This window comes from Colletotrichum phormii (genome assembly GCF_030913505.1).
Source record: "Colletotrichum phormii strain CBS 102054 chromosome Unknown BDP81scaffold_44, whole genome shotgun sequence".
Classification (NCBI taxonomy): domain Eukaryota; kingdom Fungi; phylum Ascomycota; class Sordariomycetes; order Glomerellales; family Glomerellaceae; genus Colletotrichum; species Colletotrichum phormii.
Genome location: NW_026851486.1, coordinates 197905 through 213692, shown reverse-complemented (window position 1 = coordinate 213692; position 15788 = coordinate 197905). Strand labels below are relative to the sequence as shown.

At 50.4% G+C, this 15788-nt stretch overlaps 7 protein-coding genes across 7 annotated transcripts; 5 read left to right on the top strand and 2 right to left on the bottom strand.

The window, feature by feature from the left end:
* Positions 1-324: 324 nt before the first annotated feature.
* Positions 325-836, top strand: BDP81DRAFT_400941 (uncharacterized protein; the record flags this gene model as incomplete). Its single annotated transcript, XM_060588758.1, has 2 exons — positions 325-372; positions 444-836. The coding sequence occupies 2 exons, from the start codon at positions 325-327 to the stop codon at positions 834-836; spliced, it is 441 nt and encodes a 146-aa protein (XP_060437775.1).
* A 443-nt stretch (positions 837-1279) lies between these two features.
* BDP81DRAFT_443031 (uncharacterized protein) lies at positions 1280-2393 on the top strand. Its single transcript, XM_060591706.1, has one exon. The coding sequence runs from the start codon at positions 1357-1359 to the stop codon at positions 2272-2274; it is 918 nt and encodes a 305-aa protein (XP_060437774.1). The 5' UTR covers positions 1280-1356; the 3' UTR covers positions 2275-2393.
* Positions 2394-3140: 747 nt separating this feature from the next.
* On the top strand, positions 3141-4630 carry BDP81DRAFT_400939 (family 2 glycosyltransferase; the record flags this gene model as incomplete). The annotated part of the gene is made up of 5 exons (XM_060588757.1): positions 3141-3169; positions 3238-3684; positions 3774-4205; positions 4273-4383; positions 4447-4630. The coding sequence occupies 5 exons, from the start codon at positions 3141-3143 to the stop codon at positions 4628-4630; spliced, it is 1203 nt and encodes a 400-aa protein (XP_060437773.1).
* A 1844-nt stretch (positions 4631-6474) lies between these two features.
* BDP81DRAFT_336105 (alkaline phytoceramidase) lies at positions 6475-7399 on the bottom strand (the record flags this gene model as incomplete). Its single annotated transcript, XM_060585893.1, has 3 exons — positions 6475-7124; positions 7183-7256; positions 7314-7399. The coding sequence occupies 3 exons, from the start codon at positions 7397-7399 to the stop codon at positions 6475-6477; spliced, it is 810 nt and encodes a 269-aa protein (XP_060437772.1).
* A 2504-nt stretch (positions 7400-9903) lies between these two features.
* BDP81DRAFT_443028 (uncharacterized protein) lies at positions 9904-10215 on the top strand (the record flags this gene model as incomplete). Its single annotated transcript, XM_060591705.1, has 1 exon — positions 9904-10215. A coding segment is annotated over one exon (245 nt), but the record flags the coding sequence as incomplete, so codon positions are not given.
* A 2083-nt stretch (positions 10216-12298) lies between these two features.
* BDP81DRAFT_400937 (F-box domain-containing protein) lies at positions 12299-13366 on the top strand (the record flags this gene model as incomplete). Its single annotated transcript, XM_060588756.1, has 1 exon — positions 12299-13366. One exon carries the CDS (start codon positions 12299-12301, stop codon positions 13364-13366), a length of 1068 nt encoding a protein of 355 aa, XP_060437770.1.
* An 835-nt stretch (positions 13367-14201) lies between these two features.
* Positions 14202-14856, bottom strand: BDP81DRAFT_302032 (uncharacterized protein; the record flags this gene model as incomplete). The annotated part of the gene is made up of 2 exons (XM_060583133.1): positions 14202-14732; positions 14788-14856. Coding segments are annotated over 2 exons (600 nt in total), but the record flags the coding sequence as incomplete, so codon positions are not given.
* Positions 14857-15788: the final 932 nt, after the last annotated feature.

The window sequence follows — 15788 nt, the reverse complement described above, 5'->3', positions numbered from 1 at the left end:
TACTAAAGGAGCCTCTCTTCTATACGAATAGATAGAGGAGACCAATTTCTTTTCCGAAATTTGCCCAAGTCATTAAATAGGAACGTTAGGTAAAGACGGTAGCCTATAACATAGTTTAGATTAGCATAGACCATGTCGGCATAGCGCCCGGCACGTCCTTTTGTTACCAGACGTTAAATACATCATCATCATCATCATCATTTCAGAGCGACATGCGACCATACCCACTGGAGAATTCGGGATCCCGTCCGCTCATCATTTCAGAGCGAGCCTCGTACCTATTCTCTACTTTCAATGGATAACCGTTCTCTATCAAACATCTCGATGCCCACATTGTGGCCACACGACACACTGCTAATATTGTGGTATATGGTAAGTCTCTCGGCTACTTCTATGCCGCGTCCCTCGCTTTTAATGGGCAGTCTTTGCTAACTGTTCCAAAGATTTACGGCTTCACCTGGGGTCCTGGCTGCTGGGTCGTCGCTGGGAAAATTGGAATTGGCCAGCTTAGGGAAAAGACACTCTTCCTTGCGTCCATGGGCAGCTTCGTCACTTTTGTTCCAATCAACTTTGTCAACCCTTACGTCCAGGCAAAGCTCGGCGGCGCCGTCACTTTCATCTACGGCGGTTTCTCGATTGTTGCAGTATTGTGGGTCTTTTTCTTCGTTCCCGAGACGAAGAATCGCTCGCTTGAGGAACTTGACGAGATGTTCCAGGCTCATGTTAGGACTCGAAGCTTCGACAAGTACATCTCGTCTGGCTTAGGCGCCCAGATCACCAAGGCGGAGGATTTGAGCAGTAGGAAAACCCAGCTGGAGCAGGCGGAGGACGCTTGAGAACAGATGGCCAACTCTGTGGTCCGAAATGACAGAGCGAAATGTAGGATGGGAATTTACCCCCTTCTGCTCAAATGTGATCTCAAAAAGATTGGGTCACTGGAATAATTCATCGTAATAATTGCTGGACTATTTGCGGAATAGAAGGGCCAGACTACATGGTTTCTGTTGGATTCACAGGTGGAAAAGGAAAATACTCGAGTATCGTGGGTAGCAACGATCACCGACTGTAGTGGTGATATTGCTTGTTCTTGTTGTTCTTTTGTGGAAGTCTAACCAGGTGCCAGCGGCGGCAGGAAGTCTGGGGTATACCACCCTCGTGTGGCTGAGCCACACGGACCACCGTGGCTGGAACGGACCGCGGCAGCAACCTCCTGCTGCCTAATGTAGGCCTATTCCAACAGTTTCACATCTGTCTTTCAAACCATGCGCCCGCGTCCTTTATTTATTCGATATGTTGTCTAGGCTCAGACTTCGCCATATTCATCGACCCCCAGGTGCCTCAGGTAGCTAAGAAATAATGTCACCCCTGGCCAAGTTAGCCCCTGAAGACTCGAGAGCAGGCTCCACCTGCGGTGAAGGAGCCATGCTTCGCCTTTGGATACAGCTGTATGCCTTTCCGTCCTCGACACTGACCCGCAGCACTGCGAAGTCACATCTGAGAGTGAGTTTGATTTCCTCCTTGAATTCATTCAACAGCCACCTCTACTTCCCAGGTCTGGTATGCAATCACGCCTCATACATACCAGAATTCCTGCAGAACATCTGGACATCGTCGTCAAGTTACCGAAGAGAAAAGAAAAACACCGGCCACGCAGCTGCAATCTCCGAAAGAGAATCTCTTTCCCCAGCCAGCAGTCCTGCAGTGATGACAGAAAACTATATCCGTGGCGCGCTTCGAGACGCGTGGAACGGCATCTGCACCTCAGAACAACGCGAAGTCGCCACGACCAAACTCGTTAAGGCTCTAAACCACACTGTCAAGGCCTGGGAGTGCTTGGTAATGGGACTCCTCGCCCTCGATCTCGCAATCACGCTCTACGGCCTCAGCGCTAAGATCTCGGACGCCGTTATCCCCATCCCCAACGAGGTCGCCATCATCGCCTTCACTGAACTTATGGTTCTCGTTCAGCTTATGCAGATACTCCTCCCAGTGTACCCTGCGGAGGAGTTTGAGATGTTTGCCATTCCGCAACAACTGAGAGAGAAGAGCGTGTGCAAGTGGGTGAGCGGCGTCTTTGGACTGCAGGAGACCGAGTTTCCTGCACGTCGCGACGAGATGAGCGGGAACAACCTGAAGGCTTTTGGTGTCTTTCTCATCCCCATCGCGGCCGCTGTGGTATGGAAGTGGAGGAGGGTTCGTCGCCGCCAAAGGGAAATGGCGAGGAATGAGCAAGCGGCGCTTGTTGCCCAGGCCTTTCGTATGTGGGACGCTTAGAGAAGGGACAACTGAGGACACAGCCTCCAAAAGAACATTGCTTTCATCTTTCGATTTTCAAGGGTGCTCAATGATGCTGTGCTATGTACATGAACATAAGGTAACTGAAGAAAAGAGACAGCTTCGAGTGTGCGAAGCGCTTCTTTCATTGAGTAACATAAACAAGGCTCAGTGTGCTTTCCAGGGTCATTGCTAGCCAGCCCCGTGGGTTGAAGACTTTGCTTCATTATTTTTGAAGGACATGATGATACTGGGAAAGAAAGTGTTCTTTCTTCTTCCTCTTCTTTTCCTTAATTAATAGTCTTTTGGACACAATGAATTGATGTGATTAAATACCATCAGTAGAATGCTGGGTTCACCATCAAGTCAGTGTCAAAACCACAATCTTATCCTACAAGCTCCACACACTTCAACAACATCCGACTTACCTCTTTCGGCCTTACGTTATCAATCGAGAAATCCACACGACAGCTCAGCAGTCACTTCGGTACCGGAAGCCCTCAAGGAACACCTCACTAGAAGGGAAAGCCGGAGTATTTGTGCCTTCACCTGCCATCTCGCTCTTTCCAAAGGTGAAAGTCGGCTCCTTCCAAAATTGGAATTGTAACCTGAACTTCACCTGCAGAATTTCACCTCCAGCTTCCATTCACTGAATCACTCCCCACTCATCTTATTCACCTAGTCAACTTAGTGAATACTCACAAGAGCTTTCCCTTACGACGGCCTTCTTCCTCTCAATAAAACCTCTTCTTCTCTCTTCTCCGCCAAAAGTCTCTTCCTCTCACAAACAACCAACCCACTCCTTCGCGACAAAGGATCTCCTACCAGCACAATTTTCCTTCCATCACACAACCAAGATACTCAGAATGTCTTCATACGTTCTTGGAGCCTTGTGGTAAGTCTTTCCTTTCTCTCCAGTTCGCATTACAAGATGAAATGAGAAGCTGATTTTATTTTTTACAGGGCCTGGAACGCCTATGATGAGGTTCTGACCAAGAAGCTCATGAATAAGGCCAAGCCCATCCCCCTCCCTGAGGAGCCTAGCTTCAAGAGCACTGATGTCACCATCATTGTCCCTACCATCAACACTCCTGACACGTTCACCGATTGTCTTCGTCTCTGGCTTGCCAACAAGCCCAAGGAGATCATCATCGTCACCATTGAGCGTGACCTCCAGCGCGTTCATGACCTGGTTAAGCCTGTTATCATTGAGGGCGAGGATCGCATCAGCGTCATGACTGCTGACTACGCCAGCAAGCGTGACCAGATGGTCGTCGGCATGAAGGAGGCCAAGGGCAAGATTCTTGCTCTCGTCGACGATGATGCCTTCTGGGGCACCTTGGAGACGCTTCCTTACCTCCTGGCTCCTTTTGAGGACCCCAAGGTCGGTGGTGTCACTGGCAAGCAAAGGTATGTGAAGTTGTCGTTTCCCCCCTTCGTGTTTTCTTTCAAAGACTTCCTTTGATTTTTTTGACATTACCTTATGCTGAGTTTCACAGCGCTCGCATCAGCACCGACCGCCGTAACCCGGCCGTCATCACTCCCTGGGAGGTCGCTTCCCTCCGCTCCCTCGACAACCAGAACAATGTCCAGGCCGTCCGCTCCGCTGCCGATGGCGGTTGCTGGTGCATGGTTGGCCGCACCATGATGGTCCGCACCGACATTGCCCAGGACCCTCGCTTCATGGAGGCCATTACCAACGACAGATGGAATGGGCAGCTCATGAACACTGGTGATGATGTGTTCCTCACTCGCTGGCTTATGAGCGAGAACTGGGACATTGCCGTCCAGAACGCCCCTCAGGCTGAGATCACGACTCTTGTCATGCGTGACTCTGATCTGCTGTATCAGATAATCCGCTGGCAGCGCAACGCCATCCAGTCCTTCCTCACGACTGTGATGTACCAGCCTGGCATCCGCAAGATCAAGCAGTAAGTCCTCTCTTTCTTGACTCCCTTCTCTTTTGAGTGAGTCTCCAAGAAGCTAAAAATGAGATAGGAAGCATCCCTACATGGCTCGCAAGATGATCGAGCGTCTTCTTCGCCCTGTCATTGCCTGGGTCCACATCATTGCCTTCTTGATGTGCCTTGCTAAGCAGTCGCCCATCGCGTAAGTCCTCTCTCTCTCTCTCAAACTGTTATCAAATAACATGGCTGACTTTCTCTGCTACAGCTACTTCGTTGCGGGCTACTACATCTGGGGCTGGTTCCGCACCTACAACGCCTTTGCGCGTCGCTTTCCCTACGTCTCTCGCCAGATCTGGGCCTGCTTCCTTCTGGACAACGCCCACCCCATCCTCGACGTCTACGCTTGGCTCACCATCAGCACCGAGGCCTGGGGCACCCGTGACACCTGAGCGAAGTCAGACTTGCCGCGACGAGTATCGCAGGCGCTGAGGGGGCAGCGAAATATTTCATGGCACAAGACTTCTTTCAGCACTGGGGCTATGGGATGACTTTCTTAAGACTTGGAGTTTGCGGATCGGATAGATGGGTCTCACGAGTGATTACTGGAGTTTGAGGACAGAGATCATTCATAAATCAATAGATAAAAGGCTTTCGACCACAATACACATGGACACTACGAGCAAACAACAGGCTGCAAAGCCCAGATAGTGACGAACAATGACTAATCGGAGAATGCAAAGCATGTGTAGCGTAATCATTAAGCGTCACACTCAAGATGCGCAATTTGTAGAAGAACAAGAAAGAGACTAACTCCAAACTCAAGCCATCAGTTTGGCCTGTTCTTTCGCGGTTCTTTGGTATTTTGTGAGGCCCATGGCCTCAGCTCGGTCCAGGAATAGAATAGAGTTTACTGCCTACGGTTTCTAGAAGTTGTTTGAGACGTTCTATAGTTCTGGATCAGCCCTATAACATAAAAACACATGCAACTTGTATTCCTTTGTGTCGTACAAAAATGAATCCGTAATTGCCGGCCAGCAATTACGCCTTATTTACCACACTTTGTCAGATGGACAGACCCATTCATCGGAAGCGAAGCCAAACCTTGTCGCTCACTGCCACAACGGCCTCTACCTAAGTCCAGACTATCAGTTCCCAAGGATGAAAAGAGCATGAGCAGCCAGTTCATCCTCTGCGACCTTAAGGTTTAAAAGCGCAGGTACAGAAAATCAATCAATTCCCAAAGCCTTATGGGAGCCAACTTCCAACGCATTGTCACTGTGGTGGCCTAGAGGTGGCTCTCATTGTTTCATATTCTGGCCCAGCGAGCCAGGAGCCCGGGACTTCATGATACTACCTACGTACGACATGACATCTTCGACACCCATGTTCCCCAGCTTGAGCGAGCCCAGCCCTTTGGCACTTCAGCCTTAGAGTTTACTAGGTGCTGAAACGTGGAGACTTGCAGAAAGACATAATCAGGATGAACATGTTATTGATCTGTATTCAAGCTGATGCTCGCTTCTGCCTTGAAACTCAGCTCCACCGCCTTGGCGAGCTGTCATCGAGGTGACTTGCATTGCGCCGGACTTTAGCTTCGACCACTTATCCGCAAGCCGGCAATACCGACATAACGGTTACTTCGGAAAACTCGGCTTGAGGCTGTGTTCTTCTAACTGCCAGTCTTTCAAGCAGTATAAAGCCATGGGCTCTTTCTCTTAGAATGTGGCTTTCAAGCAGAACAACAACTCTTCAACTCTGTACTCCAACAAGTCCATACGTCATTTCTTCCATCGACCACAATGCAGTTCAAACAAAGCGCACTTGTCATCCTTGCGGGATTTCTTTCCCTTACATGTAAGTTGACGCCTAGCTCCTCACGGCCATAGTCTAGATCAACAGCTGCTAACATGGTGCTTCTCAAAAGTCGCCTGCGATGACGCCCAGGGGAACAAGGGAGTGTGCAAGCCACCCAACTTCTGTTGCGCAGCGGATGGCTTTCAGTGTGTTTTCAGAGAGGAATGCAAGAGCTAGACGATTCATGTCCTCTAGCAGTTGTACCTTGTGAGGGAGAATTATTTTCATTAGATTCTGACAGACTCATGTCTTGGGTTTCGAACTCGGAACGCTCTCTTCTGAACGCTGATTTCTATGTGAGATGTCTATCAATATAACCAGCTTGCCAGGCTGATTGCAGTAGGTCTTAAGCCATGCGCGTATGTCGAGTTACGCACCACGATCAATGGCTAGTACCTTGGCCGAAGAAAGGCAAGCAGGAGACTTGTGGCGCTTGTCATTACTGTGCCTTCTTGCCAATGCCGGTCTGTTCCACAGAGGTCAGCTCCCGAATCAACCTCATATACCAGCTCGCGCCCAGGGCGGTGAAGATGTGCCACCATCCGTGGAGCTCCAACAGCCATGCGGCAGGCAGTCCGAGACTCTTCCTCGCGGCTCTCAGCTCGGCGCAGTATTCCAAGTCGATGTGCCACAGCGTGAACCCCACAATCAGAATGATACAAGCCTTCCAGAACTGCTTCATCAGTCCCTTCTGCTGCTCTTTCGAGTAGCATCCGGTCCAGTAGACGATGAACAGCGTCCGCGGCCAGACAAAGGTCAACAGCCCGGTGAAGGTCGCGACGTGGATGGCGATGTCCCCCGAGCGGACGTAGATGGCTGCGATGGTGGCGATGCCGAGCCAGAGGATGGTGGTGATTGCTGCCCCCACGGCGCGCGACTGGCGGAAGGCGTACAGGGGCTGGACGAGCGAGCCGGCGAGGACCAGCATGGAGAGGTCGTCGAGAAGCTGCGTCTCCTGGTGCATGGTGCCGTGGAAGACGCCGGAGAAGATGCCGACGGCGAGGAGGCCGATGGATTGGATGTCAAGGGTTCGGTACCATGGGACCGCGGCCTTGGAGTTGGCCCGGGGGTATTTCAGGGCGAGGTAGACTGTTGGGGGGTTCAGCATGATGAGCGCAGGGATGGGGCCGATGGGTTTGTCACTCACTGTAGGTTGCATTGGACAGGCAGTTGATGAACTCTGCGATGTACCGCGTGAAGATGTAGTCTTCTTCGCAGAAGCTGAGGAGATGGTACGTCAGCATGTGATCCGGCATGATTTCCTAGAGTCCTGCTTACTTTGCCTTGCTTGTTGGGTAGCCCCAGATACCATCGCCCGCTGTTGCGTCGCTCGCAAAGCGGAGAGTCTGATGCTTGTGGCTCATTATGACAACACCTCACTGCTTGTCGTTGTCACTGGCGGAAGCTACGTTGAGTCGTTGACTCTGCTGGTGGAGTAAGAAAGGCGCGTGATTTTGACGCGACTGAGATTTTCCTCGTGCTGGAATACCTACCTATCGATAAACCGGGGTGGTGGCAGCCAATCGCGAAGCTTAAAACCGATGCAGGTCTTCTGGAAAAGGTCTCGAGTTGGGGTTGGAAGCGTCAGAACGTCACTCTTCCGCAATGCTTGGCTTCAATGTTCGTCCGGTCTGCATTTAAAGCTCAGGGGGAAGTTGCCAACGATCCGAAGCGAGAAAAAAGAAATGGAGCCTCGGGAGGAATGGGAAGTAACATGGTTGCGATGTGGATCACGTAACCTGCAGAACACCTCACCCGTTGCGCCGTGGGTTCCACTTTATGGGGTCGGTCCGCATGCCCGCGGAGGCCCGGAGCCGGGGCGGATACGGGTCTCGGCTTCACCGATGGCTCTCCTGGACTGAACGACGCGTTCTATCACAGAAAGCTAGCGACGTTGAGCCAGGGGAAATTTTCATAACGCCAAAGTCGACGATCGAGTGTGTTGACCAGGACAGGAAAGAGGCATGATCCAAACGACATTTAGGACCGTGCGAGCGATTCCCTGAAGTTTGTTTGATCTTGATATCTTTCTCCCATAGTTTCTTCTTCTACCTACCTGCTCTTGCTTCACTTGTTTATTGATAGACTCCATTTTCGCTTTACTGGTACCCAGGGTACCTTAGGTAAGGTAGTTTGGCTCGTGACGACAGCCTCTTTCTGGCTCCGGCACCCGGTCACAACTTACAAGCGGGTTGACGGAAACTATATGTACCCACAACTACCTAAATGCAGTAGAGGGATCTCTCTTTTGTATATGGCGCAACGGTACAATTCCGAATTCTGTCAGTTATGAGCCCAGATGACTCAGCACTATCTCGACCAATGGGATACCTTCAAATACCTCAACACAGGGCACCTACGGCCCTATTCGCACCGCTTCTTACGCCTCTGCAACTCTAAAACAGAGCCCTCAGGTTCGATCCCACCAAGGGGAGCCGTCGAATAGGCCACAGTCGAATCCAGCTTTAGCAATGCAGTACTACTACATAGCAAATCCTGAGGGGGTGTGACGGAAACTATATGTACCCACAACTACCTAAATGCAGTAGAGGGATCTCTCTTTTGTATATGGCGCAACGGTACAATTCCGAATTCTGTCAGTTATGAGCCCAGATGACTCAGCACTATCTCGACCAATGGGATACCTTCAAATACCTCAACACAGGGCACCTACGGCCCTATTCGCACCGCTTCTTACGCCTCTGCAACTCTAAAACAGAGCCCTCAGGTTCGATCCCACCAAGGGGAGCCGTCGAATAGGCCACAGTCGAATCCAGCTTTAGCAATGCAGTACTACTACATAGCAAATCCTGAGGGGGTGTGACGGAAACTATATGTACCCACAACTACCTAAATGCAGTAGAGGGATCTCTCTTTTGTATATGGCGCAACGGTACAATTCCGAATTCTGTCACGGGTCTTCTTTTTCAGGAAGGGCAGGTTCCATACTGTGAATGCCTTCTCCAATCTTAGATTGAAGGACTACGGAAAGCACCACAGGCCTTGACACGGGCAGACACAGATAGGTAGGCAATCAGGTACACCGTACAACCGGCCCCCTCCGCGCCTTCCCTCTAAGTTTTATGCGTGTCCGTTCTTACTTCACCTTCTTGATGTTCGGTTCCTGCCTCAGCAGGATCCACCATGTACTTGCCTAGGTAGGTGCCCAAGGTGACACTCTCCTTCCCTATTCCCTCCTGCCTCTGGTAGTTTTCGCCCTCGAGGCTCTACTGCTCCTTCCCAACGAAAAGACCAGACTTTTCCCCTCCCTTCTGGCTTTTGCCGAGTAAGGTTAACTCCCAAATTCAGCCATCCCTTGCACGCCCGAGACTTTCCACCATTCATCACTCGTCTCCTCCCAACGACCTCACGTCATGCGGTGATCCTCGGATCAACACTGCGCTTGTTATGAAGATTACCATATTGCCATGCGAAATCATTGCGGAGATTCTGGGCCAGCTCGACAAGGTGCAAGACCTCAAAGCTCCCCTACTATCCTGTCGGTTGTTCCACGATGCATATACCCAGCATCCGAGTCTGGCACAGCAAATCATCCGGAAACAAATACCCAAGCAACTGTTACCGTATGCAGTCGCATTGATCTATGCACCTCGGATTTGTGTATCGGAATTCACGTCCAAAGCCCTCAGAATGACACCTGAGGATGCAGATGCATTGGTCTTCAGCTCCACGCTTGAGGGTGCCGTTGTGTTGACAAGCAGTTTCCAGACGTTTTCACTCCCACAACTCATATCTATGGAGGGAACACATGACCTCATTGTCGATATTGCGTTCCATTTTGCCGAAAAAGCCTGGACTGCCATTTCGGACACCTTGAACAAAATGATATGCGCCAAGTTGATGAAGTTGATGCCGAATCATCTAGATCTATCTCAAAAGGACCGGCTCCGCTTTTGCCGGTGCTTTTACCGAGTGGAGCTTTATCATGGCCTCTTGGGCAACAGCCCGTACACCATAAGAAGGGATGTCCATGTGACTCAAGGAAATCAGTCATCAGATGCAGCAATCCGAGTTGATGACAAGGGCCGAATATGTCAAATGCGCCCTGAAGAGCGCCTTCTTGCTGATCTTGCGCCTTGGGAGATCGAGTAGCTAGGAGCAGCGACAAGGTATCTGAGCAATCGATTCATGGCAGCTGCTACAGGATTGTTGGCCAACGATATCTCCACGGGTAAGTTGTCAATTCTAAACACGATTTTCTCTAAAACTGACATCCCATTAGGCAAATGGGTAAGATCCGCCGCTCCTATCTTGATGCCTTTTGTTAGCACTTTGTTCTTACGTTCTGCTGATGTCAAACATAGTGTTGGTTCACGGGGTCGTATACGACAAATAGTGGTAGCAATTATCACTCGTCTTTTGGTGATCCTATTGCTTGTTCTTCTTGTTGTTGTTCTATCTTACATTGTAGGCAGGAGTCGGTCGAAGTAGGTAGTGACGGCCTGGGTGGTTGCCCCACCTTTATCCGGCCGTGATGACTAAGCCAGTTGTCCCACTTCGCCCAGGGCAGGTGCCAGCCAGCCCATGGTACCTGCCTATTACTCCTTATCAGCCTTTGCTGTTCCAACACATAGCTTTTCAAGGGCTTGAAATACCTTCGCAATATCGAACAGGTGCCATACGTCGATAGGAGGAATCTTCTACAGGTGGAGAATCATGACTCCCAACCCCATTTGCTCATAGAACTGCGGTTGTATCATGTTGAGAGGGGCAAGACTCAATATGACACAAAACTAGGTGCATCGTTGCGAGGGCCTAACTTGGCGGATACCGACGCTGATGAAGGGCCGCGAAAGGGGCTATACTACATCAGCTCTCGTGCTCTGATGGAAACCGAACTCAGAGGCCCCAGAGAGCGAGCGTACGTGTTTTGGGACCACGAACGCTGGGAGAAGTACCATGTTTGCACAGCAATCTTGTCTAGCCTCCCTGTTTATTTGTCACCAGCGCAACCATAATGGCCCGATGAGGACGAAAATATGATGTCCATCTGGTGTTACAGAATGGAGATATGGGCCGTGGGTGGAACTTGGAAGAGAAAGCTAAAGGAAAGAGGATGACTCGAAGATTGCGTGATCTGATAACTTGTCGATCATAGCTCGAGAAGACCGACCAGGGCACAGTCTTGGGAGAAGAAGCAGAAGTGAAGAGAAGCAACTGGTATTAAAGCTTGGCTCTGGGATGAAAGCTGGCAAATTTTGCGCAAAAGTCCTTTACTGCACCATCTCTAGTAGTGTCAAAGGGGAAGAAAGTTCACGATACCTACTAGGTGATGTCTAACTCAGTCGTCAAAGCAATATGATACTACTCGCTGCAGAAGTGCCTCATAAGGTACTCGAGGAATTGCCGCGTTCTATTTCCATCTTTTTAGCCATTATCTCAATGCTGGAGGGGAGAAGTGAAGAAAAGAACTTTCTGCTTCACTGCAATTTTAATTACTCCCAAGGAGTCAAGCTCCCGAGATCAATCAATGATTCGGCAATCACAATGTGTCGCAAACTTTCCTAGAGCCACGCTTCATGGAATTCATGGGTTAAGACGACAGGCATAAGCATGTCGGACACTCACAAAGTATCTAATCTTTTGGTATTGTCGGATTGGAAGTCCAATTCGGCCGCGAGTAGGGGCAGAGCATGGGCCACCTCGAGGGGGTACACTTAGACCTCGACTACCCACCCAACCTCCGGTTGGAATCTCCCTTCTACTCCTTACGCAGAATCAATCAATACAGAGATATTGATACTTCGTCACCCCCAGGACCCTACGGTTCGAACCAAATTCCCTGTGAAAGGAATACCAACAGGTATTCCATCTCTGCGATTCTCGGTACCTTTTCAGATGCGACAGGTGTACCACATGGCTCTTCCGCACTCAATAGACCTGTAGGTACATACGTAAAGTTCAGGAATCGAGATTGCTTCGAAAACGACAAAGAAATTTCCCAGCTGAGTGGTACGCTAGCTTGGTGAGATGGGTTAGTCCTAAGCCCAACGTCCTCCAATGCGGGATCACATGCATCACCAGATGTCGTCGACTGAAGCTTAGTCATCATCTCCAATTGATTTACACGGTTCTTCTTACCCGCGGCGACGAGGGGAGGCTCGAGAGTGACAACCCCGCGCGAGCCGGCAAGTAGCCAAGCGCTATTCTCCTCACCTACATCATACTCACCTAGCGTGCATTTCTTCACCAGTTCATCCCGAGTTTTGTGAAGAAGAAAAGAGAAGAAAAGGAGAGACACCATGTCAAAAACTCAGTCCCCCCGCGCCGTGGAGGCGGTCCTCGCCATCCCGGAGCTCCTGGAGTCCATATTAGTGCAAGTCGACATGAGAACGCTCCTGGTCTCAGCGTCGCGGGTGAGCAAGACATGGAAAGCCTTCATGGACGGATCAACAGCCGTCCAGCAGGCATTATTCTTCAAACCAGTCTCTGTGGATATCTCACGGGCAGTGATCCACGGCCTCGAGGACGGTGACTTCTCCAGCATACCGGATCAAGGTGCCATGCCATCCCACACGACCGGTGACCGCCTCATCAACCCCCTCCTAGCAGAGAAATTTGACAAATGCTTCTTCGACTTTGGACCGACGTACTCGTGCCAGCGCCGGGCGAATTCTTTCTACGAGCTCCCTTGGTCAAAAAGCCCGGAACCGATCCAGACGGTGCAGGAGTACTGGGGCGGATGGAGCCAAATCAAACCGGCCGAGCTCGACGACGAAGCAGCAAGATATCAAGACGAGGCCAGGACGCGATTCACGCGCCGCGGCGCAACTTGGCGCCGCATGCTTGTCTCGCAGCCACCGCCGCCGTCGTTGGGATATATGCGCTTCGACGTCTGTAATCTCTTGCTGGAAGCGCAAAAGGTTGCGAGTTCTCTGATCCAGCAGCCGCCCTCATCCTTCTCCTCGAATGCCGCCGAGACGCAAACACCATGCAACGGTGTGCGCATGGGAGAGCTCTACGATATGGTCCAGCACGCGGCTGGACACCACGGGCGGCATTCTCTCTGGTTCAGAGTCCTTTGGGGCAAACCAACGACGAACTTCGCCTTTTCGCACGTCAAGGATGTGTTTGATAGGTTGATGGCTCATACGAGCGTCGTTGTGGAGCTGATGCATGCGGACGATACGTCTCTCCCGAATCATCCGCAGGACCCGTCGGATGTGGGCGTTTTTGATGCCGCTTTTCGGTGTGAGGAGCATCGCGAGGTAAAGTTTGAGACGGAGCATACGTGGGGGGAGGCGGTTGAGTTTCCTCACTTTCATCCGCGGTATGTTGTTTGGCATTGGAAGTTGACGGAAATTGAGTAGCCCACTCTTTGATGGCGTCTAAAGGGCTTTCTGTATTGTCTTCTGTTGATATCAAGGGTTTTTCACATGTATCTTCTGTCATGTTATTTATGATTTGTCTTCATTCGTTTCACTGTTTAAGTTACAAAGTTCCAGGAATCCTCTTGCACACATGCCTGGTTTTAGCTTAGTACATTATCTCATTCTTCTGGATACGCGATCATGAAGCCTTATGAAGAGGGGAGGCGCTCGGATCTGTTTCTGGCATAGCAGTATACAATTATTTTCTTTCAAACAGTGACCAGGACTCGGGCAGCATGTTTCTTGGTATTTCTTTCTATGCTTGTGCTCAGACAAGATGGAGATTAGTTGGAGATTATTTGGCGCTCGGACAGTATCACCACTTCCGCAGGATTGTTCCTCGTGCGAGTAGCTGAAAGTACAATGTCTATAAGCTTAATAATACATGATTGGCCGAATTGCAGAACTCCTCCTCGCCCCGGCGTAGTCCTAGGATGAGGTCTTGGTATGGACGATGAGATTCCTCGTGAACATGAAGCATCCTTTGAGAGATTGCTAGCTAGCCTCAAGGTTTGAAGTAACCTGTCCAGAGCTTCCGCAACGACCCGTTCGGGTCATACTTGGCAGCGACTGCCCGAAGCTTGTCTTGATTGACCTTGCCATAGCTTTCAATGACATTTTGTAGCTTCCCAGAATAGTTCATATACTCAAAGCCATTCCCAAATCCTTGTTTTTGAGCCATAGCGTCCAAGTCCTTGATAATCTGGTTTGTCCTAACATCGATCATGTCGTCGAGGGCTGCGTCGCTCCCAGCCGTAGGCACTGACACGATATGGTCTTGATTCTCCGATGGGTTCGCGTTGACGATTTCGCCGGACACGAGCACGCCCTCGTAGTCCTGAACGTTGTCGCAGCCCATTCCCCGCCTGCCGGTGAGGAACGACATGCCACCGCCAAGTAGGAACCCTGAAAGGCCGACCATTGGGCTGCGACCGCCAACGACCGCGATTCCATGGGGCGTTACGGCGTTGGTGACATTGATCCACCGAGCACCAGGTCCGACAGAGACAGTAGATCGATCGGGTGAGACTTGGATGCCGTTCATCGATGTCATGTTGATGACGACCCCATCCTGAATGTTAGATCCTCTGTCGAATGCGGTTTGCCCTCCACTCCTAATGGTGAAGGGGCTGTTGTTCTTGGTGACAAGCCTAATGGTCTTTGAAACATCCTCGGAGCAAGCTGGAAGAAAAATGCATGAAGGCTCCAGGTTTTGCCTCCCCGACCAGTAAACACTTGATGACTTATACGTTGCCGTGTCCGGGAAGGCTACTTTTCCTGGAAGCACAGCGTCGATGACCTCGTACTGGAGGCTCAGTCAGCATCATCATGAGCTTCGCCTTCTCGAGAAAATTACCTACTATGGATGGCGATCCGGCTGAGGGTTGTGCAAGACATAGCAAGGTATGTGTAAGGCCCGAAAGGAGGAATAGTTTGGCCATTTTGGGCAGCATTTTTGTTGTATGCAGGAGAAGAGCTAATGATCAAAAGCGAGGGATACCAAGGCTATGAAGCAAAGAAGATCGGTTCCCGATGCGAGAAACATCGCAATTTATCATCCAGAACAACTCTATCGACATGAGAACTGCCATAGACTGATCATTGCGTCAACACCGGAGACTGTGATTGCGTCTCGGGATACGCCAATGAGGTCAACTGCGCAAGCATCTGTGGAATTCGCGGTGGGAACCAATGCTAAAGTAGCGACTACCTACACATCGATCTGATACGGCAATGAGGGATACTGTGAGGGCGTGACTGTACATATTGTGCCGCGTTCTAGGCTCGTGTTAGTCATAGGTGGCCATGTGTCAGAGCCCTCCCGGATAGGGGCTAGTTAGAGGTAGTAAGGAGTCCAAGCAACAAAGGAGCAGCTCAGATATATATACAGCGCAGGGAGTACACGTCGAGGGAGGAGCAGATTTCAGTAATTCATCATTCTACCCCTAACTGCAGTTGGCCTCTGAGAGCTTCCACCCTGCGTCAGCACCCCAACTTGACACCATGGCAAGCTGCAATATGAGACCAATCTGCGAGCTGTCAATTTGTACTTGAAACTCAAGCTGAAAGACTTTGGCAGCTTCACTTATCAGGCTTTTACTTCCTTTCGCACGAATTATTTCTCTTTTAGCTGCCAAGTATGGTTTGTAGAAGTTCTCCATTCCTAGAAATCAACCTCGCAGGCTGAGTCAAAATCTCTTAGTGTACTCTATCACCACCTCGGTGAGGCGAGAACGGATTCACGTTGCTTAAGTTATTCAGGTGGCTTATAACGAGAACAATTTGAATGGTAAATAAAGGGAGAGCTATGGTCCATACTTTGAATTAAACAATTACCTTAATCTAAGGTAGACGCGGTGCT